Genomic DNA, 25,345 nt, shown 5'->3' on the forward strand with positions numbered 1-25,345 from the left:
AAAATTTGTTTCATTCGTCCATTGTTGATACAGTCCCAAAAATGTTTTGCATGATAGCAATCAAGTTTTACATAAATACAGTAGGTATGATGCATTTTATCAACAATTTCCTTTTAGTCAGGTATTAATAGGGCTAGCCGTCCCGTCAGCGGGTCACCTGTCGACAATTTCCGGTGAAATTGGAGAGTGAGCAATTCAAATAAATAATCGTAAAAATTATGGATATCTTATGGATAAATTATGGACATCTAGGTACATACAAGTGTCATATATAGGTTAAAAGCTTACATTATTGTTAATCTAATGACATTGTCCGATTTACAATAGGCTTTACAGTGAAAGCATGCCATGTGATTGTTTGAGGACGGCGCCCCACAATATATTTTTCAACCAGCACAGGCTTCATAAAATCACAAATAGCGATTTAAATAATCACTTACTTTTTGAAAATGTTCCTCTGATTTGCAATCCAAAGGGTTCCAGCTATAACATGCATGTTCGTTTTGTTAGATCAAATCCTTCTTTATATCCCAAAAAGTCTGTTTAGTTGGCGCCATTGATTTGAGTTCAACATGCAGACAAAACAATCCAAAATGCTACCCCTAAACTTTGTTAAAACAAGTCAGACTATGTTTCTATTTAATCCTAAAATTAATTAAACAATAATATTTCATACGGAAAGAAGTATGTTTCATAGAAAAGTAAAATTAGCAAGTGCGAGTCCTCTTCGTCGCGCGCCCACAAATTGATTTTCCACTGTCTCTTGTTCCAAAACTCTAAATTCTTACTCGTTTGGGAAGAAACAAGTCTGAAACCTTGAATGAAGACTGTTGACATCTAGTGGAAGCCATATGAATTGCAATCTGGGAGCTGGAATTGCATAGGACCCATAGCTTTTCATTGTAAGAGCACGGGATCTCAAAAAAAGACAATTCTGGTTGGTTTTTCTTTGGATTTTCTCCTACCATATCAATTGTGTTATAGTCTCATGCATTATTTTAACATTTCTACAAACTTCAAAGTGTTTTCCATCCAATGGCACCAATGATATGCTTATCCTGGCTTCTGGGCCTGAGTAACAGGTAGTTTACTTTGGGCACATCAGTCATTCGGAAATTCAGAAAAAAGTACCCTAGCCCTAACAAGTTTTAATTGTTACTCAGAAATGTATAAAAATGGCTGCGTTGGACCTTTAAGTATATAACTTGACTCCATCTTCCAACACTTCTTTAATTAGCCATTTGTCCTTGAGAAGAAGAGGTGATGCCATTCATCCCCCTATCCATCCATTGGTTACCTCCATCCCTCCCTTTACTTTCAGTAAGGCAAGCTGGCCCTAAGCAAATACATATAATCATAACTGTATTTTACGTCATACTATTTCCATGAGTGTGGACCAGTGTCTGATTCCATGCATGATGTGAGAGCCCAGCGTGACTTTGGCTATCTGATAATGCTCACAGGACCGTGATTTGAACAAAGAACCGACCAAGAGAGCATCAAATGAGTTCAACTAACGCTGTAAGTATTAATAAAATGTGCTTGGCTCTTCCTAGTGATTAGAGCCATTTTACTCATAATGTTTTGAGTGAGTGTATCTGAGTGGGACAGGAATTGGGAGAGAGGGACAGGAAATGGGAGTAAGGTAGGTGGAAGTAAGTATCACTGCATGACCACAGCTAAACTCAGGGTGCATCCAAATTGGTACCCTATTTCCTATATAGTGCAATACTTTTGACCGGAGCCACTGGGTCCCAGTTTGGAGGCAACCACATTGGCTACATTGCAAGAAAAGTTTCTGGATGGATGGGTGAGAGGATACAGTGATGCATGTCATGATGAAGCATGCCAAGTAGGATAATAGTTTTAATAAATATGTGCTAATGTAGTCATGAATATCAAAATGTGCATATAGTATTGTCACAAATTGGTGGCTTTGACTAATTAGTGATTCCTAACCTTTTATTTTGTGCTATGAAATGTGTCAGATTGTCAGTCCTTGTTGTCTTTTGAGAAAAGTGAATAGACTGTAATGATTAGAGGAAAAAAGGGACAATAAAGGCCCCATTCCTCCTGTATCTCAAACTAACAATGATTAGAGGTAGCCTGATAAGTGCCTAATGCTTTGAAACTTGAACTTTAAAAAAACAAAAAACATTTGGGGGTCGGTAAATCAGATCTCATTTAAAAAATGTAAAGAAATGTTTTGAAGAGTCCAATCATGCAAAAATCGGTTCACTCTAATGTGAGTGAACATTTGCTCTTTTGGCTGGTCTATAGACTCTTCATAAATGATAACAAGAAAACAGCAGCCAGCTGTAATAACCTATACTGACAAAATGAAATCATGTTTTCATTCGAACACAAGCCTGTGTGAGTGAGCATTTGCTCTTTTGGCTGGGACCAATGAGGACAGAGCAAGGTCGCTGCTGCCTGCTGTAACACTGAAAGGTAATGCCATTATGTTTTATGAACGTTATTCCATTTCTCTGGGTCAGGCAATAATGCATTTCACGGCTCACGGACCTTTCCTAACGGGAATTGGGTGGGGTGGTAGGGGTGTGTGTGTGTGTGTGAGAGGGGCAAAAAATACTTTGAGTGTTTACTTCTCTGTTTGTTTAATGTCTCCACAGAAAGCAATTCCACCGCTTGGTGAACCCAGAGATGGGTCCCGAGAGTTGCGTTTCTAAAAACCCAGAGTGGGCCATATCGACGCTTCCACACATGCTGCATGGACTTTCTGTCGCCACCACCACTGAGGTAAGCTCTGTAACTCTGTCATCTGCCTCTCCAAAGGAATACACAGACATATTGGTTAGGTCCCAACTGGCACTCTTTTCCGTATATTGGGCTCTGGACAAAATCAGTGCACTAGGTAGGGAATAGAATGCCATTTGGGATGGAGACCATGCCTTCGTGTCAATGTCTATGCTGACGCAAAGCTGGAGAGAGGGAAGGATAGAGGGATCGAAGGACGGGGGAATGGAGGGATGGAAAATGAAGGGATAGAGAGATGGAAGGAGATTAAATAGGAATAAGAAATCATTGAAAATATCAATATTGAGGAAGCAGGATATATGGAGAGGAGAGGGGGTGAGGTCTGACAGCCAAGCAGACATGACCGAGAAATTCTGTTCACTTACAGAAGTGCATAAGTGCATCGAGGGCATCGTCCCACAGTGACTGTGCGTACATACCCCAACCAGAAGCCATGGATTGTCACTGAGCTAAAGGGTAGAGCTGCCGCTTTCAAGGTGCGGGACTCTAACCCGGAAGCTTACAAGAAATCCCGCTATGTCCTGCGACGAACCATCAAATAGGCAAAGCGTCAATACAGGGCTAAAATTGAATCATACTACACCGGTTCCAACACTTGACGGATGTGGCAGGGCTTGCAAACTATTACAGACTACAAAGGGAAGTACAGCCGCGAGCTGCGCAGTGACACGAGCCTACCAGACGAGCTAAATCACTTCCATGCTCGCGTCGAGGCAAGCAACACTGAGGCATGCATGAGAGCATCAGCTGTTTCGGATGACTGTGTGATCATGCTCTCCATAGCCAACGTGAGTAAGACCTTTAAACAGGTCAACATACACAAGGCTGCGGTGCCAGATGGATTACCAGGACGTGTGCTCCGGGCATGTGCTGACCAACTGGCAGGTGTCTTCAGTGACATTTTCAACATGTCCCTGATTGAGTCTGTAATACCAACATGTTTCAAGCAGACCACCATAGTCCCTGTGCCCGAGAACACAAAGGCAACCTGCCTAAATGACTACAGACCCGTAGCACTCACGTCCGTAGCCATGAAGTGCTTTGAAAGGCTGGTAATTGCTCACATCAACACCATTGTTCCAGAAACTCTAGACCCACTCCAATTTGCATACCGCCCAAACAGATCCACAGATTATGCAATCTCTATTGCACTCCACACTGCCCTTTCCCACCTGGACAAAAGGAACACCTATGTGAGAATGCTATTCATTGACTACAACTCAGTGTTCAACACCATAGTACCCTCAAAGCTCATCACTAAGCTAAGGAATCTGGGACTAAACACCTCCCTCTGCAACTGGATCCTGGACTTCCTGACAGCCGCCCCCAGATGGTGAGGGTAGGTAGCAACACATCTGCCATGCTGATCCTCAACACTGGAGCTCCCCAGGGGTGCGTGCTCAGTACCCTCCAGTACTCCCTGTTCACCCACGACTGCATGGCCAGGCACGACTCCAACACCATCATTAAGTTTGCAGATGACACAACAGTGGTAGGCCTGATCACCGACAATGATGAGAGAGCCTATAGGGAGGAGGTCAGAGACCTGGCCGGGTGGTGCCAGAATAACAACCCATCCCTCAACGTAACCAAGACTAAGGAGATGATTGTGGACTACAGGAAAAGGAGCACCGAGCACACCCCCATTCTCATCAATGGGGCTGTAGTGGAGTAAGTTGAGAGCTTCAAGTTCCTTGGTGTCCACAATCACAAAAAACTAGAATGGTCCAAACACACCAAGACAGTCGTGAAGAGGGCACGACAAAGCCTATTCCCCCTCAGGAAACTAAAAAGACTTGACATGGGTCATGAGATCTTCAAAAGGTTCTGCAGCTGCAACATCGAAAGCATCCTGACCGGTTGCATCACTGCCTGGTACAGCAATTGCTCGGCCTGCGACTGCAAGGCACTTCAGAGGGTAGTGCGTACAGCCCAGTACATCACTGCCTTTCCATACCAGACGGTGTCAGAGGAAGGCCCTAAAAATTGTCAAAGACCCCAGTCACCCCAGTCTATCTACTACCGCATGGCAAGCGGTACCGGAGTGCCAAGTCTAGGACAAAAAGGCTTCTCAACAGTTTTTTTCCCAAAGCCTGAGACTCCTGAACAGGTAACCAAATGGTTACCCAGACTATTTGCACTGTGTGCCCTCCCCAACCCCTCTTTTATGCTGCTGCTACTCTCTGTTGATCATATATCCATAGACACTTTAACCAAAAATTCATCTACATACTCCCTCAATTGGCCCGACCAACCAGTGCTTCCGCACATTGGCTAACCAGGCTATCTGCATTGTGTCCTACCACTCGCCAACCCCTCTTTTTACGCTACTGCTACTCTCTGTTCATCATATATGCATAGTCACTTTAACAAAACCTACATGTACATACTACCTCAATAAGACTAACCGGTGTCTGTATATTGCCTTGCTACTGTTGTTTTCAAATGTATTTTTACTGTTTTATTTCTTTACTTACCCACACATACATACATTTTTTTCGCACTATTGGTTAGAGCCTGTAAGTAAGCATTTCACTGTAAGGTCTACACCTGTTGTATTCGGCACACGTGACAAATACACTTTGATTTGATTTGAACAAGGAAGGTATTATTATTGGTGTGTGTGTGTGTGTAAGCCGAGGGAGAGAGAGGTCAACATCAAATTGAACAAAATATTGCAAATATGGTTCACAGAATATTGACTACATTGGTCGAAGAATCAGCATAGCTTTATCTGTCGTAGGCCAACAAGCAGAGGGTATTCAAGGGTCTGCTTGATGATTTATTTTCACAGCGCTGTTATGGAGTAGCTTACAAATAGTTTGGTGTCAATTGGTGAGGAGGATGTGCCCTCATCTAACTCTTGATAAGGAAGATTCCAGGTCAAAAAGTTCTCATTTTGCCTTCAGTTACTCCTTAATGTGTCTACCAGACAACACCTGATTAAATAAAATAATACAGTGCTTTGCACTGTTTTCAATAGACTTCAATGAAGCACTTTCACTTCCTGTAAATCTGGATTTGGAACGGCCATGGCTGTGGCGTGAATAAGGTCTATTGACATGCATGGTGCAGCCTAGAACACAGGGAGAGAGAAGAGAGGGATCTCATGCTGGGTATGATTAAATAGCCTATAATATGTGGGCAGTGACCTCCCAAGCCAGCAGCATTGTTATTATATATGGGCAGTGACCTCCCAAGCCAGCAACATTGTTATTATATATGGGCAGTGACCTCCCAAGCCAGCAGCATTGTTATTATATGTGGGCAGTGACCTCCCAAGCCAGCAGCATTGTTATTATATGTGGGCAGTGACCTCCCAAGCCAGCAACATTGTTATTATATATGGGCAGTGACCTCCCAAGCCAGCAGCATTGTTATTATATGTGGGCAGTGACCTCCCAAGCCAGCAGCATTGTTATTATATGTGGGCAGTGACCTCCCAAGCCAGCAACATTGTTATTATATGTGGGCCGTGACCTCCCAAGCCAGCAACATTGTTATTATATGTGGGCAGTGACCTCCCAAGCCAGCAACATTGTTATGATATGTGGGCAGTGACCTCCCAAGCCAGCAACATTGTTATTATATGTGGGCAGTGACCTCCCAAGCCAGCAACATTGTTATTATATGTGGGAAGTGACCTCCCAAGCCAGCAGCATTGTTATTATATGTGGGCAGTGACCTCCCAAGCCAGCAGCATTGTTATTATATGTGGGCAGTGACCTCCCAAGCCAGCAACATTGTTATTATATGTGGGCAGTGACCTCCCAAGCCAGCAGCATTGTTATTATATGTGGGCAGTGACCTCCCAAGCCAGCAGCATTGTTATTATTGAATTAATCTAAGCACTACTTTAAAGAAATATTTTACCAAAGTATTTAATTTATTTATAGGCTGCTTGTCATTTCCCTCAGTCTAAATACAGGATTTGACATTTGCCCATTTGATTGATGTGGTTTTTCTTCACATTAGTTTTTTCATTCTCTTAGCTGTGCTATGACGTAAAATGCTGTGGGATAGAAAGAAGAGGAGCTAACAGAGAAAATAGAGATGATTAACCTTAACCTGTCTACAGGCGATCTAAAGGGCAAGTGGTTGGTGGAAAGAGAGAGAGAGAGAGAGCGGAAGGAGGGGGAGTGAGAGATAGGGCAGAAGGAGAGAGGGCAGAAGGAGAGAGAGAGAGAAAGGAGAGACAGAGAGAGAGAGAGAGAAGAGTGAGAGAGAGAGAGAGAGGAGAGAGAAAGGAGAGAGAGAGAGAGAGAGAGAGAGAGAGAGAGAGAGAGAGAGAGAGAGAGAGAGAAAGGAGAGAGAGAGAGAGAGCAGAAGGAGGGGGAGTGAGAGAGTTGTCCTCCTGTGTGCTACCTATATCCCCCCACTAAAATCCCCATACTTTAATGATGACATCTTCTCCATCCTGGAGGGATAAATCAATATTTTCCAGACCCAGGGACATGTACCACTCTGTGGCGACATAAATGCCAGAACCGGACAAGAACCGGACAACCTCAGCACATGAGGACAAACACCTGCCTGGAGGTGACAGCATTCCCTCCCCCATATGGCCCCCTAGGCACAACTATGACAACATAGCCAACAAAAAAGTGTCACAACTCCTGCAGCTCTGTCGCACGCTGGGTATGTACATAGTTAATGGTAGGCTTCGAGGGGACTCCTTTGGTAGGTACACCTATAGCTCATCTCTTGGCAGTAGTCCTACAGACTACTTTATCACTGACCTCAACCCAGAGTCTCTCAGAGCGTTCACAGTCAGCCCACTGACACCCCTATCAGTACACAGCAAAATCACAGTCTACTTGAACAGAGAAATACTCAATCATGAGGCATCAAAGCTAAAGGAACTGAGTAATATTAATAAATCTATAGATGGAAGGAATGTAGTGTGGAAACCTACCAAAAAACAAATTCAATCCCTTTTAGACAACTTGCTGGACAAAACGTTCCACTGTAATAGTGAAGGTGTAATCTTGGCAGAAGAAAATATTGACAGTATATTTGACCGCTCGGCTTCCATATGAAATCAACATTTTTCTAACAGAAAACCGAAGAAAATTAACAACAATTACAAATGGTTTCATAAAGAACGCTAAAAAACTAAGAAAGAAATTGAGAAACCTGTCCAACCAAAAACATAGAGATCCGGAAAACCTGAGTCTACGCCTTCAATATGGTGAATCACTAAAACAATACAGAAATACACTACGTAAAAAGAAGGAACAGCACGTCAAAAATCAGCTCAATGTAATTGAAGAATCAATAGACTCAAACCACTTCTGGGAACATTGAAAACCACTAAACAAACATGAAGAATTATATTTCCAAAATGGAGATGTATGGGTTAACCACTTCTCCAATCTTTTTGGCTCTATAACAAAGAACAAACAGCAAAATCATATACATGATCAAATACAAATCTTAGAATCAACTATTAGAGACCATTCTCCAATTAGCTTCAATGAACTACAGGACAAAATAAAAACCCTCCAACCCAAAAAGGCATGTGGTGTTGATGGTGTCCTCAATGAAATGATAAAATATACAGACAACAAATTCAAATTGGTGATACTAAGACTCTTTAACATCATCCTTAGCTCTGGCATCTTCCTCAAAATTTGGAACCAAGGACTGATCACCCCAATCCATTAAGTGGAGACAAATTTGACCCCAATAACTACCATGGGATATGCGTCAACAGCAACCTTGGGAAAATCCTCTGCATTATCATTAACAGCAGACTCATACATTTCCTCAGTGAAAACAATGTACTGAGCAAATGTCGAATTGGCTTTTTACCAAATTATCATACGACAGACCACCTATTCACCATGCACAACCTAAATGACAACCAAACAAACCAAAACAAAGGCAAAGTCTTCTTATGCTTTATTGATTTCAAAAAAGATTTGACTCAATTTGCCATGAGAGTCTGCTATACAAATTGAAGGAAAGTGGTGTTGGGGGAAAATATACAACATTATAAAATCCATGACATAAAACAACATGTGTGAGATTAAAATTGGCAAAAAACACACAGTTCTTCCCGCAGGGCCATGGAGTGAGACAGGGATGCAGCTTAAGCCCCACCCTCTTCAACATATACGTATATCAACAAATTGGCGAGGGCACTAGAACAGTCTGCAGCACCCGGCCTCGCCCTACTAGAATCTGAAGTCAAACGTCTACTGATGATCTGGTGCATCTGTCACGAACCAAGGAGGGCCTACAGCAGCACCTAAATCTTCTGCACAGATTCTGCCAGCCCTGGGCCCTGACAGTAAATCTCAGTTAGACCAAAATAATGGTGTTCCAAAAAAGGTCCAGTCACCAGGACCACAAATACAAATTCCATCTAGACACCATTGCACTAGAGCACACAAAAAACTATACATAACTTTGCCTAAACATCAGTGCCACAGATAAAGACAAAGCTGTGAACGATCTGAGAGACAAGGCAAGATGTGCATTCTAAAGGAACATACAATGCAGAGCAGATTTAAGCACGCTAATTATCCAAATCAAGAAAATAGCTGTTAAAATCTACAACCACCTTAAAGGAAGTAATTCCCAAACCTACCATAACAAAGCCACCACCTACAGAGAGATGAACCTGGAGAAGAGTCCCCTAAGCAAGCTGGTCCCGGGGCTCTGTTCTCGAACACAGACCCCACAGAGCCCCAGGACAGCAACACAATTAGACCCAACCAAATCATGAGAAAACAAAAAAGATTATTATTTGACACATTGGAAAGAATTGGCAAAAAAAACAGAGCAAACTAGAATGCTATTTGGACCTAAACATAGAGTACACAGTGGCAGAATACCTGACCACTGTGACTGACCCAACCTTAAGGAAAGCTTTGACTATGTAAAGACTCAGTGAGCATAGCCTTACTATTGAGAAAGGCTGCCATAGGCAGACCTGGCTCTCAAGAGAAGACAGGCTATGTGCACACTTCCCACAAAAGGAGGTGGAAACTGAGCTGCACTTCCTAACCTCCTGCCAAATGTATAACCGTATTAGAGACACATATTTTGAATTTGAAAAAACAAACCCGATTTTGATAAACTCCCAAATCTGCTGGGTGAAATACCACCGTGTGCAATCACAGCAGCAAGATTTGTGACCTGTTTCCACAAGAAAAGGGCAACCTGTGAAGAACAAACACCATTGTAAATACAACCCATATTTATGTTTATTTTCCCTTTTGTACTTTAACTGTTTGCACATCATTACAACTGTATATAGACATAATTACATTTTAAACGTCTTTATTATTTTTCTACTTTTGTGAGCGTAATGTTTACTGTTAATTTTTTTATTATTTATTTCACTTCTGTTTATTATCTATTTCACTTGCTTTGGCAATGTAAATACCTGTTTCCAATGCCAACAAAACCCTTAAATTGAAATTAAATTGAGATGAAGAGAGACAGGACAGAAGGAGCGGGAGTGAGTGTGTGTGTGAGAGAGCGAGAGAGCAAGATAGAGAGAAAGAAAGTGTCAGAGAGAGACAACAGAAGGAGTGGGAGTGTGTGAGAGAGAGATAGTGTGAGACTGTGGGGTGAGTTTGATAGCAGCCCGACTCATTACTGGGAGTCTCATCCCCTGCCTTCATGTGGGGGGCTAGGCTCTGAGAAATGGTATATTCCACACAACACAGAAGACTTGGAATGACTGTTAATAGATGTTGTGAGAGAAGGTAGCCAAAAACACACATCCTTAAAAAAAACAGTATGTAGAGGGGACACAGTTTGATGCTAGGGATGTGCTCAATGGGAATGGAGGAAGTTGATAATTAAATTAAGCTTCCTTGTCATTTCTCTCTGCTTGACTCCACTCAGGGTTTGCCCAGTCTGTTCTGTGGGCTTCTGCGAGGCCGCTGTAGGACAGTGATATACAGTATGATCTAAAACTGACCATGGTGGGGAGAGAGAGGGAGAGCCATAAAGAGAGGGAGAGGGGGGAGAGAGAGAGATACTTTTTTATTATCTATTTCACTTGCTTTGGGAATGTAAACATATGTTTCCCATGCCAATAAAGCCCCTTAAATTGAAATTGACAAATTGAGTGAAAGAGCAAGCGAGAGAAAGGGAGAGACTGCTGCTATGGTACAAAGTTCTCCACTTGGGATTGTGTTGAGTGTTATTTACCACTTGCCTAGGGTCAGGGAACGGTGACAGGAAAAATAGATAAAGTTCTACAACTAGGTGTAAATAGTTATACTCACTGTCATTCTACAGAGTACTGTCATTGGACAGAGTACTGTCATTCCACAGAGTACTGTCATTCTACAGAGTACGGTCATTGGACAGAGTACTGTCATTGGACATAGTACTGTCATTCTACAGAGTACTGTCATTCCACAGAGTACTGTCATTCTACAGAGTACTGTCATTGGACAGAGTACTGTCATTCCACAGAGTACTGTCATTGGACATAGTACTGTCATTGGACAGAGTACTGTCATTCCACAGAGTACTGTCATTCTACAGAGTACAGTCATTGGACAGAGTACTGTCATTGGACATAGTACTGTCATTCTACAGAGTACTGTCATTCCACAGAGTACTGTCATTCTACAGAGTACTGTCATTGGACAGAGTACTGTCATTCTACAGAGTACTGTCATTCTACAGAGTACGGTCATTGGACAGAGTACTGTCATTGGACATAGTACTGTCATTGGACAGTGCTTCTTTGAGAAGAAATTAAGCAGATTATAGTCACAGGGTAGCACCGTAGAAAGACAAGGAGAGCATAGCACCATAGAGAGGACTGGGAGAGTACAGTAACCTGAGGAACTATTCCAGGCTGCGTCAGTCACAGAGGATCAAAGACCTTCATGGTCGGCTGGCTGCACTGTCACAAACTCAGTGTTGAGCGCTCCGCCAAGCGTGTGAATGGCCCTGAATGCAGATATTAATCAGGATATGGTGTTAGACAGCTGTCACCAGGGGAGCGCGGCAGAAACGGTGTGATCTCCCCTCGCTAGCTAGAAATACCAATGATATTCTGTTCAGGGAAGGAGAGAGTGCCTCTACTGCTTCACATACTGTAGTAACAGCTTTATATACTGTAGTAACAGCTTTATATACTGTAGTAACAGCTTCACATACTGTAGTAACAGCTTTATATACTGTAGTAACAGCTATATATACTGTAGCAACAGCTTCATATACTGTAGTAACAGCTTTATATACTGTAGTAACAGCTTTATATACTGTACTAACAGCTTTATATACTGTAGCAACAGCTTCATATACTGTAGTAACAGCTTCACATACTGTAGTAACAGCTTCACATACTGTAGTAACAGCTTCACATACTGTAGTAACATCTTCATATACTGTAGTAACAGCTTCATATACTGTAGTAACAGCTTCATATACTGTAGTAATAGCTTCACTTACTGTAGTAACAGCTTCACATACTGTAGTAACAGCTTCATATACTGTAGTAACAGCTTCACAAACTGTAGCAACAGCTTCACATACTGTAGCAACAGCTTCATATACTGTAGTAACAGCTTTATATACTGTAGCAACAGCTTTATATACTGTAGTAACAGCTTCACATACTGTAGTAACAGCTTTATATACTGTAGCAACAGCTTTATATACTGTAGTAACAGCTTCATATACTGTAGTAACATCTTCATATACTGTAGTACCAGCTTCATATACTGTAGTAACCGCTTTATATACTGTAGTAACAGCTTCATATACTGTAGTAACAGCTTCATATACTGTAGTAACAGCTTTATATACTGTAGTAACAGCTTTATATACTGTAGTAACAGCTTCACATACTGTAGTAACAGCTTTATATACTGTAGTAACAGCTTTATATACTGTAGTAACAGCTTCACATACTGTAGTAACAGCTTCATATACTGTAGCAACAGCTTTATATACTGTAGTAACAGCTTCATATACTGTAGTAACAGCTTCACATACTGTAGTAACAGCTTCACATACTGTAGTAACATCTTCATATACTGTAGTAACAGCTTCATATACTGTAGTAACAGCTTTATATACTGTAGTAACAGCTTTATATACTGTAGTAACAGCTTTATATACTGTAGTAACAGCTTCACATACTGTAGTAACAGCTTCACATACTGTAGGAACAGCTTTATATACTGCAGTAACAGCTTCACATACTGTAGTAACAGCTTCACATACTGTAGTAACAGCTTTATATACTGTAGTAACATCTTCATATACTGTAGCAACAGCTTTATATACTGTAGTAACAGCTTTATATACTGTAGTAACAGCTTTATATACTGTAGTAACAGCTTTATATACTGTAGTAACATCTTCATATACTGTAGCAACAGCTTTATATACTGTAGTAACAGCTTTATATACTGTAGTAACAGCTTTATATACTGTAGTAACAGCTTCACATACTGTAGTAACATCTTCATATACTGTAGTAACAGCTTCATATACTGTAGCAACAGCTTTATATACTGTAGTAACAGCTTTATATACTGTAGTAACAGCTTTATATACTGTAGTAACAGCTTCACATACTGTAGTAACAGCTTCACATACTGTAGGAACAGCTTTATATACTGCAGTAACAGCTTCACATACTGTAGTAACAGCTTCACATACTGTAGTAACAGCTTTATATACTGTAGTAACATCTTCATATACTGTAGTAACAGCTTTACATACTGTAGTAACAGCTTCACATACTGTAGTAACAGCCTTATATACTGTAGTGCTTAGTGTAGCTGGAACACTCTAGGTTTTGACAGATGACCTTGTCAGAGATAAAGACGATGCTGCAATGCTCAGTACAGTTTGAAATGATGTGGAAAAATCAGCTCCAAAGTATTCCCACACATAACACTGGGATATACACTGAGTGTACAAAACATTAAGAACACCTTCCTAATATTGAGTTGCACCCCCTTTTGCCCTCACAACAGTCTCAAATTGTCGGGAATGGACTCTAAAAGGTGTCGAAAGTGTTCCACAGGGATGCTGGCCCATGTTGAATCCAATGCTTCCCACAGTTGTGTCAAGTTGGCTGGTTGTCCTTTGGGTGGTGGACCATTCTTGATACACACAGGAAACAATTAAGCGTGAAACACTCAGCAGCGTTGCAGTTCTTGACACACTCAAACCGATCCGCCTGGCACCTACTACCATACCCATCCATTCAAAAGGCACTTCAATATTTTGTCATGCCCATTCACCCTCTGAAATGCACATATACACAATCTATGTCTCAACTGTCTCAAGGCTTAAAACTCTTCTTTAACCGGTCTCCCCTTCATCTAGATTGATTGAAGTGGATTTAACAGGTGACATATAAGGGATCATAGCTCTGACCTGGATTCATCTGGTAAGTCTATGTCATGGAAAGAGCACGTGTTACTATTGTTTTTTTTACACTCATTGTATGTGATCGTATACAAATATAAGCAAGGTTTACAATGATTACATTTTAGTCAAATATATATACAAATAATTTATATTTTTATATTTATAATATATATATGGGCTTCTTGCAGTCTACAAATTATTTGTGATTATGTTTCGGCCCCCCCAAAAAAGTGGTCCTCAGCTGAATCTAGTCATCTCATTGCATTTTCTATTGACTGAGGTAAGCAGATCTCGCATGGAAAAGTCTCCTTGGGGATATGAGGAGTCTAGATGTGTACAGCCTAGACTTTGAGATATGAATAATGGGTAATAAATACTTAGTATGTAGCCTAACAGACAGTCTGACAGAGTGCTGTGGAGTAGACATGAATTTATTGCTGGCTTTATTACTGCGTAAAGATCGATACAGAGAGCGCTACGGCCTTGAATTAGAAACTAACTGTTTTGCCTTGCGCTCAATCCACTTAGTGCTCAATCCACTCAATCTAGCACGTTAGGAAATACCTCAATACTGCTGGGAAGCACATGCTGTCTTTGGCAAAGTTGGTAGATTCAATTCCAGGTTGTTTAATAGGAACATCATGAACATAAGAATTTGACCCACAATTTGTTGGAGAAATGTGGATGTATATGTTCAATATGCATTGTGGTTATGTAGCCTAAAGTAGTGCTGTCTAGCACATTTTACTGTGTCTATTTGTAAGATTACAAAACAAGCATTTAACTTCTTGAGAAATGTAGACATAGACATGCAATGTGTTGTTTATTACCATATGAATAAATAGGGCAAGTTGTGTCAGCAAGCAATATTTCAAAGCCTCCTTCCCTAGCAGCTGTAGCAGGAAGTAAACAGTAAAATTCAATTTATTTACAATTCGCTTACAGTACCTGGAATTGAGGGCAAGTCATAACCTTAAGAATGTATCTATTATGGCTGGTAAAGCAATCCGATTTTTGGGGGGCCGGGATATTTTATGTAGTTTAACTCTGCAGAGTGAAACGGTAAACAAAGAACGTTATAGACTATCAGTAAACACATCCTTGATCCTGAACTTGGCTTCATCACCAGTTGTGTTGTCTTAGAGAACAGTTACTGTTAAGATGGTGTTTGTTGGTTTGCTTTCCTGTGCCATGTGTGTGTGTTTGAAAAAGAGAGAGAGACAGAGAGAGAGAGAGAGAGAAAGAGTGTGAGAGAGAGTGAGAGAGAGAGTGTGTGAGAGAGAGAGAGAGAAAGTAAGTTTGTGTGTGTGTGTGTGTGTGTGTGTGTGTGTGTGCGTGCGTGTGTGTGTGTATGTGAGAGTGAGTGTGTGTGTGTCTTTGTGTGTTTTCCTAGGAGACAATACTAAAACAATGACAATGCAACTAAAGATGTTATGTGTAAGTAATCAGCACCTGATGTCCGTGACACAACAGGATACTAGTCCGACTAGCTGGCTGTTATGCGTTTACAGGAATTAATGACAGTTGGCACCTAACTCGCCAACCGGGGAGCATTTCACAAAAACAATTAAACTAGCTCTACACACTCATGGCGGAACCAGCGAAGGGTTTTTAAAATGACTGTCTGGAATATGTTCTGGGATTCATCCAATGACATTGAGGAGTATACAACCTCAGTCACCGGCTTCATCAAGAAGTGCATCGATGATGTCGTCCCCACAGTGACCGTAGCTTAGTGAGGCTATCATCAAGGCAAAGGGTGGCTACTTTGAAGAATCTAAACTCTAAAATATATTTGTTTGACATGTTTTTGGTTATTACATGATTCCATATGTCTTATTTCATAGTTTGTATGCCTTCACTATTATTCTACAATGTAGAAGATAGTAAAAATAAAGAAGACCCCTTGAATGAGTAGGTGTTCAAACCTTTGTGTCCTTTAGGTATAAATGATTCGGGAGACAGGCACAGGAATGCGTAATAGGAACTTGTATTAAGCCCACATTACGGCGTGCCGTGTAAAGGCACGGGGATGACGACCAAACAAGCACGTAACAAAACACAGGGCAGGAACCCAAAACAGAAGAGCGACGAGTACCTCGAATAAATAACACATGCGCACAATGACTAACAGATGGGACAAGACCCGTAATCATCTGCGCAATCTACAACGGCACAAAAGCCAATACACAGCACATGTACTCAAACGCACATTGTTATATACAAATACTAATCAGTGGGAATAGGGGACAGGTGTGCGTGATGAAAGTTCCAGAGGGATCCGTGACACTTTGACTGGAACTGTAAATAAAAAATAATTACAACATTGTCTTTGTCACTCAAAATCATTGTCATATGGTTCATCTTAAAAATCTAAATGGAAATGTAACATTTTACCAGAAAGCACCCTTAGATTGTGGGAAAAGGCCACACTTGACTGTTGCACTTGAATCATTCCCATGGTGAATGATTAAGCCCACTACGCCATAAACCACACACTATTGCAGAGACTTTGATATGGTCACATTTGATATGGTGAAAACAATGTGTGGGGAGGCCAAGTCACAAAATTCACATCAATACCTTTGTCAGATAACACAGCAAAACAAAGAATTTATGCTATAGATAGCAATCAAGAGGAGACTGACTGAACGTCTTAAAAACTCCCCAGGTTATGCTCTCCAAATGGACTTTAGCTGTGAGGGCAGAGATGCCCATGAATTGACTTTTGCTCGTTACATGTCGGGGGATGCAATTCATGAGGACATATTGTTCTGTCTCACGATTCCCGAGCATGAAACGGCTCAGGCGATCTTAAGTGCACTGCATGGCTATACTGATGAAAAAACAGATTCCCTGGGATCGAATGGTGAGCTTTTGCACAGATGGGACTCCGTCTATCACGAGACGGCAGCAGTGTTGTAAAGTACTTAAGTAAGTAAAAATACTTTAAAGTACTACTGAAGTAGTTTTTTGGAGTATCTTTACTTTGCTATTTATATGTTTGACAACTTTTACTCCACTACATTCCTAAAGAAAACTATGTACTTTCTACTCCATACATTTTCCCCTGACACCCAAAAATTACATTTTGAATGCTTAGCAGGACAGGGAAATTGACTAATTCACACACTTATCAAGAGAACATCCCTGTTCATCCCTACTGCAGACTCTCTAAACAGATTTTGTTTGTAAATTATGTCTGAGTGTTGGAGTGTGCCCCTGGCTATCATAAATTAATACAAATTAAAATAAAATGGTGCTGTCTGGTTTGCTTAATATAAGGAATTTGAAATTATTCAAATGTTTACTTTTGATACTTAAGTATATTTAAAACCAAATACTTTTAGACTAACCCCAGTAGGATGTTACTGGGTGACTTTTCACTTTTACTTAAGTCATTTTCAAATAAGGTATCTTTACTTTTACTCAACTTACTTTACTTTTCCTACCACTGGATGGCAGGTAGGCCTCTGCACTCTAGTTGTGAATGTATCTCCCTCTGCCACATGGACGCATTGTATGATACACCCAGTGAGCTATAACAGATACACCGAGATCACTGGCGGCAAAGAGCTGAGCGCAGAACTTGGAGATATGCAGCTTTGACATTAAACTAGGTTGCCGAACGCATTTTTGCATAACTATGTGGAGATATGGGATCAAAGCATGACAATGTTCTATTTCACACAGAGGCCTGGTGGTTGTTAAGGGGGAGCATTGGAATTTTTTTTTAATTGAGTGAAACTGTTTTCATTCACAATAGATGTAAAAAACAGACTGTTGACTTTGTAATGAAATTCAAATCTGTTTCCTTGCCTATGTAACAGACATATTTGGGAAACTGAATACAAGCATGCAGAGGAATCAGCTAAATCTATTGGACTGTGATCCTGGCTCAGTTGACATGCCGGTCAGTGAAATCGAACAGCTGATCGAGCTCTCTGGTTAGCAGGTCCTCAGTACATATTTGTCGCCAAACCCACTGGCTCCAGGTCATCTATAAGTCTTTGCTAGGTAAGTCTCCGCCTTATCTCAGCTCACAGGTCACCATAGCAACACCCACCCGTAGCACGCACTCAAGCAGGTATATTTCACTGGTCATCCCCAAAGCCAACACTTCCTTTGACTGCCTTTCCTTCCAGGTCTCTGCTGCCAATGACTGGAATGAATTGCAAAAATTGGAGACTTATATCTCCCTCACTAACTTTAAGCGTCAGCTGTAAGTGTAACGATCGTCGTCCTCCTCGTCTGAGGAGGAGTAGGAAATATCGGACCAATGTGCAGCGTGGTACGTGTTCATGATGATTATTTGCCTGAACACTGAAATACAAAATAACAACGTGAATAAACTAAACGAACAAAACAGTCCCGTGTGGAACAAACACTGACACGGAAAAATAATCACCCACAAAACACAGGTGGGAAAAGGCTACCTAAGTATGATTCTCAATCAGAGACAACGAACGACACCTGCCTCTGATTGAGAACCATACCAGGCCAAACACATAACCACAACATAGAAAAAGGAACATAGACTACCCACCCCAACTCACACCCTGACCATACTAAAACAAAGACATAACAAAAGAACTAAGGTCAGAACGTGACAGTAAGAGCAGCTTACCGATCGCTGCAACTGTACACAGCCCATCTGTAAATACCCCAACCAACTACCTACCTCATCCCCATATTTGATTTTCTGCTCTTTTGCATACCAGTATTTCTACATGCACATCCTCATCTGCCTATTTATCACTCCAGTGTTAATTGCTAAATTGTAATTACTTCGCCACTATTTATTGCCTTACCTCTTCACGTCATTTGCACACATTGTATACAGATTTTTCTATGGTGTTATTGACTGTACATTTGTTTATCCCATGTGTAACTCTGTGTTGTTTTTGTCGCACTGCTTTGCTTTATTTGGCCAGATCGCAGTTGTAAATGAAAACCTGTTCTCAACTGGCCTACCTGGTCACTAAATGCTGCAGACAATGCATTCATGGGTCACTATGGAGGAGTTTCTGGCAAATGGAATACTGTGTCATCTGCCTCCAAGCAGTACAACTCATGGTACACTGATTCAATGCTCTTGTCTACAGTAAAAACAAATAACAATCCAGGTTGGATGTGACAGGAGAGATGAGGTGCGCACTGTCGACCACGCCCCCTGTCTTTGAGAAGCTGACATGCATCAAGGACACCCATCTCATTAGTGGTGGTGAGATATGAGACATTATATCAGACTAATTTACAATTGGCTTAGTAGGCCCACATTAAAGTAAGCGATGCAGAGTTGAGAAGGCAATCACAAATACTGTTACAATATTTTGCAATTGACTGCCGTAGCCCAATTAAAAAAGCTAACAGATGCAAGTATTGCATTGTTTAAAATGCAATACTTGACTGAGGGACCTTACATACAGTGGGGGGAAAAAGTATTTAATCAGCCACCAATTGTGCAAGTTCTCCCACTTAAAAAGATGAGAGAGGTCTGTAATTTTCATCATAGGTACACTTCAACTATGACAGACAAAATGAGAAGAAAAAAAATCCAGAAAATCACATTGTAGGAATTTTTATGAATTTATTTGCAAATTATGGTGACTGACTGACTGGCGGTACGGTGTGAGACTGACTGACTGGCGCTATGGTGAGAGACTGACTGACTAACTGGAGGCACAGTGAGAGACTGACTGACTGGCGGTACGGTGAGAGTGACTGACTGACTGACGGTATGGTGAGAGACTGACTGACTAACTGGAGGCACAGTGAGAGACTGACTGACTGGCGGTACAGTGAGAGACTGACTGGCAGTACGGTGAGAGACTGACTGGCGGTATGGTGAGAGACTGACTGACAGTACGGTGAGAGACTGACTGACTATCTGACTGACTGGCGGTACGGTGAGAGACTGACTGACTGGCGCTATGGTGAGAGACTGACTGACTAACTGGAGGCACAGTGAGAGACTGCCTGAATGGCGGTACGGTGAGAGTGACTGACTGACTGACGGTATGGTGAGAGACTGACTGACTAACTGGAGGCACAGTGAGAGACTGACTGACTGGCGGTACGGTGAGAGACTGACTGGCTGTACGGTGAGAGACTGACTAACTGGCGGTATGGTGAGAGACTCAGACTGGCGGTACAGTGAGAGACTGACTGGCTGTACGGTGAGAGACTGACTGACAGACTGGCGGTACGGTGAGAGACTGACTGACTGACTGGCGGGCCGTATGGTGAGAGACTGACTGACTGACTGGCGGGCCGTATGGTGAGAGACTGACTGACTGACTGGTGGTACGGCGAGAGACTGACTGACTGTCTGATTGGCGGTACGGTGAGAGACTGACTGACTGACTGGCGGTACGGTGAGAGACTGACTACTGACTGACTGGCAGGCGGTACGGTGAGAGACTGACTGACTGACTGGCGGTATGGTGAGAGACTGACTACTGACTGACTGGCAGGCGGTACGGTGAGAGACTGACAGCGACACCCAGAGACAGAAGGAATAAAAAGAGATGACTAACCTAACCCACCTGAGCTCGGCTCACAGGGATCAATGTCCTCGTCATCGCTCGGACACTCCGCAGATGCCACCGGCAGATCGTCCGTCGTCTGGAGGGAGCAGAGAGAAAAAGAGAGGGTTAGGAATGAGAGCAGGGCATACAAACAGCAGAATAATGAAGAACCCCAGTCAACCAGGTCATGAAGTGTTTTCACCATCCAGCAGATGATACCATAGGGACAGATTCAGGCAACTAAGCTATTAGATAAATTCATGGATGCTAGCTGCTCTTGTGGACTTCAGTCATTGCGCTAACGCTAGTTTACATTGACTGCGAAACTACCTCTAATTTCCTTCATAATGGAGACATACAAATGGTATCAACGAGTTCATCTGACTCTGGTTAAGTAGAAAATAGGTTAATATCGCACTCCCTTTAAGGCACTGAAACTGTTTCTACCCACATGCATTGAGGATACTGAATAGCTGACTGGATATAAGATAGAGAGAGAGAGAGAGTTAACAGTTAACTGAGAAAAAGTGTTGTTCCAATCCACACCTCCAAAACCATCACACTATCAATCCTGGAATCTAAACGGTTTGAATGAACAAATCCGGAGAGAATGACAGATTGGAATGGAATCATGGAAACTCATACTGCTTAGCTGGGGGATTTATCTGTCAAATACAGTTGTAGTCGGCTAACGGCCACAAATACCAGCTGCTACTGCTGCCTCTGTTTTCCAGGCGACACTATTGTCCTTACAGAAATTAGATTTGATTATCGAGGAACAATAGAGGGTAAAGTTCACAGCGCTTACTGTCAACTCGAACTAAGCTCATACTAAGGCACAGCCAGTGTGCGGAAACAAATAGCCCTCCAAGGGATTGTTTAGTGCCATCACCAAACACCACTGATATTAAGAGGGATTGTTTTGTGCCATCACCAAACACCACTGACATTTAGAGGGATTGTTTAGTGCCATCACCAAACACCACTGACATTTAGAGGGATTGTTTAGTGCCATCACCAAACACCACTGACATTTAGAGGGATTGTTTAGTGCCATCAAACACCACTGATATTTAGAGGGATTGTTTAGTGCCATCAAACACCACTGACATTTAGAGGGATTGCTAAGTGCCATCACCAAACACCACTGACATTTAGAGGGATTGTTTAGTGCCATCAAACACCACTGACATTTAGAGGGATTGCTAAGTGCCATCACCAAACACCACTGACATTTAGAGGGATTGTTTAGTGCCATCCCCAAACACCACTGACATTTAGAGGGATTGTTTAGTGCCATCACCAAACACCACTGACATTTAGAGGGATTGTTTAGTGCCATCACCAAACACCACTGACATTTAGAGGGATTGTTTAGTGCCATCACCAAACACCACTGACATTTAGAGTGCACAGACTGCTGGCAGATAGAAACAAAAATATTGGAAAGCCCAAAGAGCAGACTTGTGATAGAAAGTCTTTATTATATATTTTAGGTGTGTCAATCTATGTAACATAATAAAATAATTCCCATCAAAATCCAACTAATTAAACTAGAGATATGTTTTCTTACGTGGGCTGCGTCTCATTCCACCACATCCTCCTATCAGCCTTCCGCATTTGCGGAGGAAAGTGGTTGAACTACAGCAGTGTTTGTCAGACCATGACACGTGCCTATAATCAGTCTGCTCTGCAACCAAAGTGTCACCGGACTCAACTGAAGGTAACCCATACAAATTAATGAAAGTATGGAGGTTATTTTGTGCCCAATTAAAATTAGAGCTTAAATTTTTGTCCCCAAAAAATATATTCATTTCCTGAGCTTTCGTCTATCTCCTAAATATAGGACAGACACTTCCAAATCGTATTTCTTATGATACTTTTTTTGCCATTCACGAATGTGTTATTCAATGGGTTTCAATGGGCTATAGTAGTAAAGGCCAAATTCAATATTTTATCCCCAGAAAATTACACAAAGTATATAAAAAATGTTCTACAGGGGTCATATAACAATAAGAACAAACTTGGTGGGATGTAATACACTGTTCCTATACTCTACAGTCGTGGCCAAAAGTTTTGAGAATGACACAAATATTAATTTTCACAAAGTCTGCTGCCTCAGTTTGTATGATGGCAATTTGCATATACTCCAGAATGTTATGAAGAGTGATAAAGCTTGTCCAGAGAAGACAAGGTGAGCGCTACCATCAGTCCTGTGTCATGCCAACAGTAAAGCATCCTGAGACCATTCATGTGTGGGTTTGCTTCTCAGCCAAGGGAGTAGGCTCACTCACAATTTTGCCTAAGAACACAGCCATGAATAAAGAATGGTACCAACACATCCTCCGAGAGCAAATTCTCCCAACCATCCAGGAACAGTTCGGTGACGAACAATGCCTTTTCCAGCATGATGGAGCACCTTGCCATTAGGAAAAAGTGATAACGAAGTGGCTCGGGGAACAAAGCATCGATATTTTGGGTCCATGGCAAGGAAACTCCCCGGACCTTAATCCCATTTGGAACTTGTCGTCAATCCTCAAGAGGCGGGCGGACAAACAAAAACCCACAAATTCTGACACACTCAAGCACTCAAGCATTGATTATGCAAGAATGGGCTGCCATCAGTCAGGATGTGGCCCAGAAGTTAATTAACAGCATGCCAGGGTGGATTACAGAGGTCTTGAAAAAGAAGGGTCAACACTGCAAATATTGACTCTTTGCATCAAATTCATGTAGTTGTCAATAAAAGCCTTTGACACTTGAAATGCTTGTAATTGTACTTCAGTATTCCATAGTAACATCTGACAAAAATATCTAAAGACAATGACGCAGCAAACTTTGTGGAAATTAATAGTTGTGTCATTCTCAAAACCTTTGGCCACGACTGTATGTTCAACCATCGTGACTTAGCCATCCCACACACACAACATCCCACAGCGTAAGTCCCACACCAATGGAGGCTGCTGAGGGGAAGACGGCTCATAATAATGGCTGGAATGGAAAGGAATGGCTGGAATGAAAACCAATTGTTTGATACCATTCACTCCATTATTATGAGTCGTCCTCCGCTCAGCAGCCTCCACTGTCCCACACCCAAGGTCCCACACCATCGGGAGGGTTTTTGATTTCGGTACATCTGTGTTTGGTGGTTTCTTTGTCTAATGTCATCCATAACATTTCTAACATTATCATGACCTTCAAGTAGCTAGCAGACCTGGTCAGAGGTTTGTGGCAGAGAGAGAAAGTAGAGGCTTAGTTTGTTTATTTTTTTGGTACATCTGTGCTCGGTGAGGCTCATTGAGGCCTGCCTGGGGAAGCCGTCCAAATGTAAATTTAATTTGCTGTGCATGAGTCTGATATACAGTGTCGGCCCAGTGTCAGCCCGGCCAGATGGCAGAGCCCGGCAGATTCATGGATTGCCACATCCATCACCGAGCCGACGTGATTTGTTTTTCTGGCGGGGGATCCTGACACTCCCCCTCCTGCAGCTACACAGAGGAGGCACCAACAGACAGACAGGCAAGACGTACGAACGGTGATCAATACATCTCCCCCGGGCGCTCCATCTTTCGGTCTGTTCTCCTACATAGTGCCCCATATGAGGATGATCGTCTACACACTTCATGGCTTTACAACCAGAATAGGCTGTCATATTGTATGTTCAGTAAATAACATATTTCAGTTCCAATCTCAAGGAGTGAAATCAGCCAGTGATGCTTCTGAAAATAGAGTATACAGTAGCTTTCCCTACCATATGACACATCTTTGACCCATCTTATCTAAATCAGCCTCACATAGATACAGTCGCTTCAGACAGTATACACACCCCTTGACTTTTTCCACTTTGTTAGTGGCTTAACTGTGATTTGTGTCACTGGCTTACACACTACCCCATAATGTAAAAGTGGAATTGTTTGTTTTGAAATGTTTACAAATAAAAACAAACATGAAAAGCTTAAATGTCTTGTCAACGTATTCAATCCCTTTGTTATGGCAAGCCTAAATAAATTCAGGAGTAAAAATGTACTTCAGGATTTTGACAGAGGCCCTTTATTAACTAGCGTTGGATGTCTATGGATATGTTATAGCATGCTAGCAGATACCCATAGACTTCCAGCCATTTCACTAATGCTAGTTAGCATCAGCTTGTGAAACTACCGCTAACTTCTTTCATGCTTCAGTTCATCTAACTCTGGGAAAGTAAATGAAGGGCCACATTGCCAAAATTGTGAAGTATCCCTTTAACAAATAACATACTAAGTTGTATGGACTCCCCCTGTGTGCAATAGTGTTTAACATGACTTTAGAATGACTACCTCATCTCTGAGCCCCAAACCTACAATTATCTGTAAGATCCCTTAGTCGAGCAGTGAGTTTCAAACACTGATTCAACCACAAAGACCAGGGAGGTTTTCAAAAGCCTTGTAAAGAAGGACACGTTTGAGCATGGTGAAGTTGTTAATGACACTTTGGATGGTGTGTTAACACTCAGTCACTACAAAGATACAGGCATCCTTCCTAACTCAGTTGCCGGAGAGGAAGGAAACCGCTTAAGGGATTTCAATGGTCACTTTAAAACAGTTAGTTTAGTGGCTGTGACAGGAGAAAACTGACATTGTACTTACTCTGCAAAACTAACCTCAATGACAGAGTGAAAAGAAGTTTGT

The 25,345-nt window shown here is 41.8% G+C and overlaps 1 protein-coding gene across 7 annotated transcripts in view; it reads right to left on the reverse strand.

The window, feature by feature from the left end:
* Window positions 1-25,345, reverse strand: part of LOC112260173 (neurexin-1a) — a 495,882-nt gene that overhangs the window by 24,111 nt on the left and 446,426 nt on the right. For 4 of the 7 annotated variants that reach the window (XM_042327452.1, XM_042327443.1, XM_024435100.1 and 1 more), the window contains one exon: window positions 20,688-20,775. In XM_042327452.1, coding sequence (XP_042183386.1) covers window positions 20,688-20,775 — 88 coding nt within the window. The remainder of the gene's footprint in view (window positions 1-20,687; window positions 20,776-25,345) is intronic. The other 3 variants (XM_042327447.1, XM_024435117.1, XM_024435126.2) reach the window with 1 other exon arrangement.

Source organism: Oncorhynchus tshawytscha, linkage group LG01, assembly GCF_018296145.1.
Source record: "Oncorhynchus tshawytscha isolate Ot180627B linkage group LG01, Otsh_v2.0, whole genome shotgun sequence".
Taxonomy (NCBI): domain Eukaryota; kingdom Metazoa; phylum Chordata; class Actinopteri; order Salmoniformes; family Salmonidae; genus Oncorhynchus; species Oncorhynchus tshawytscha.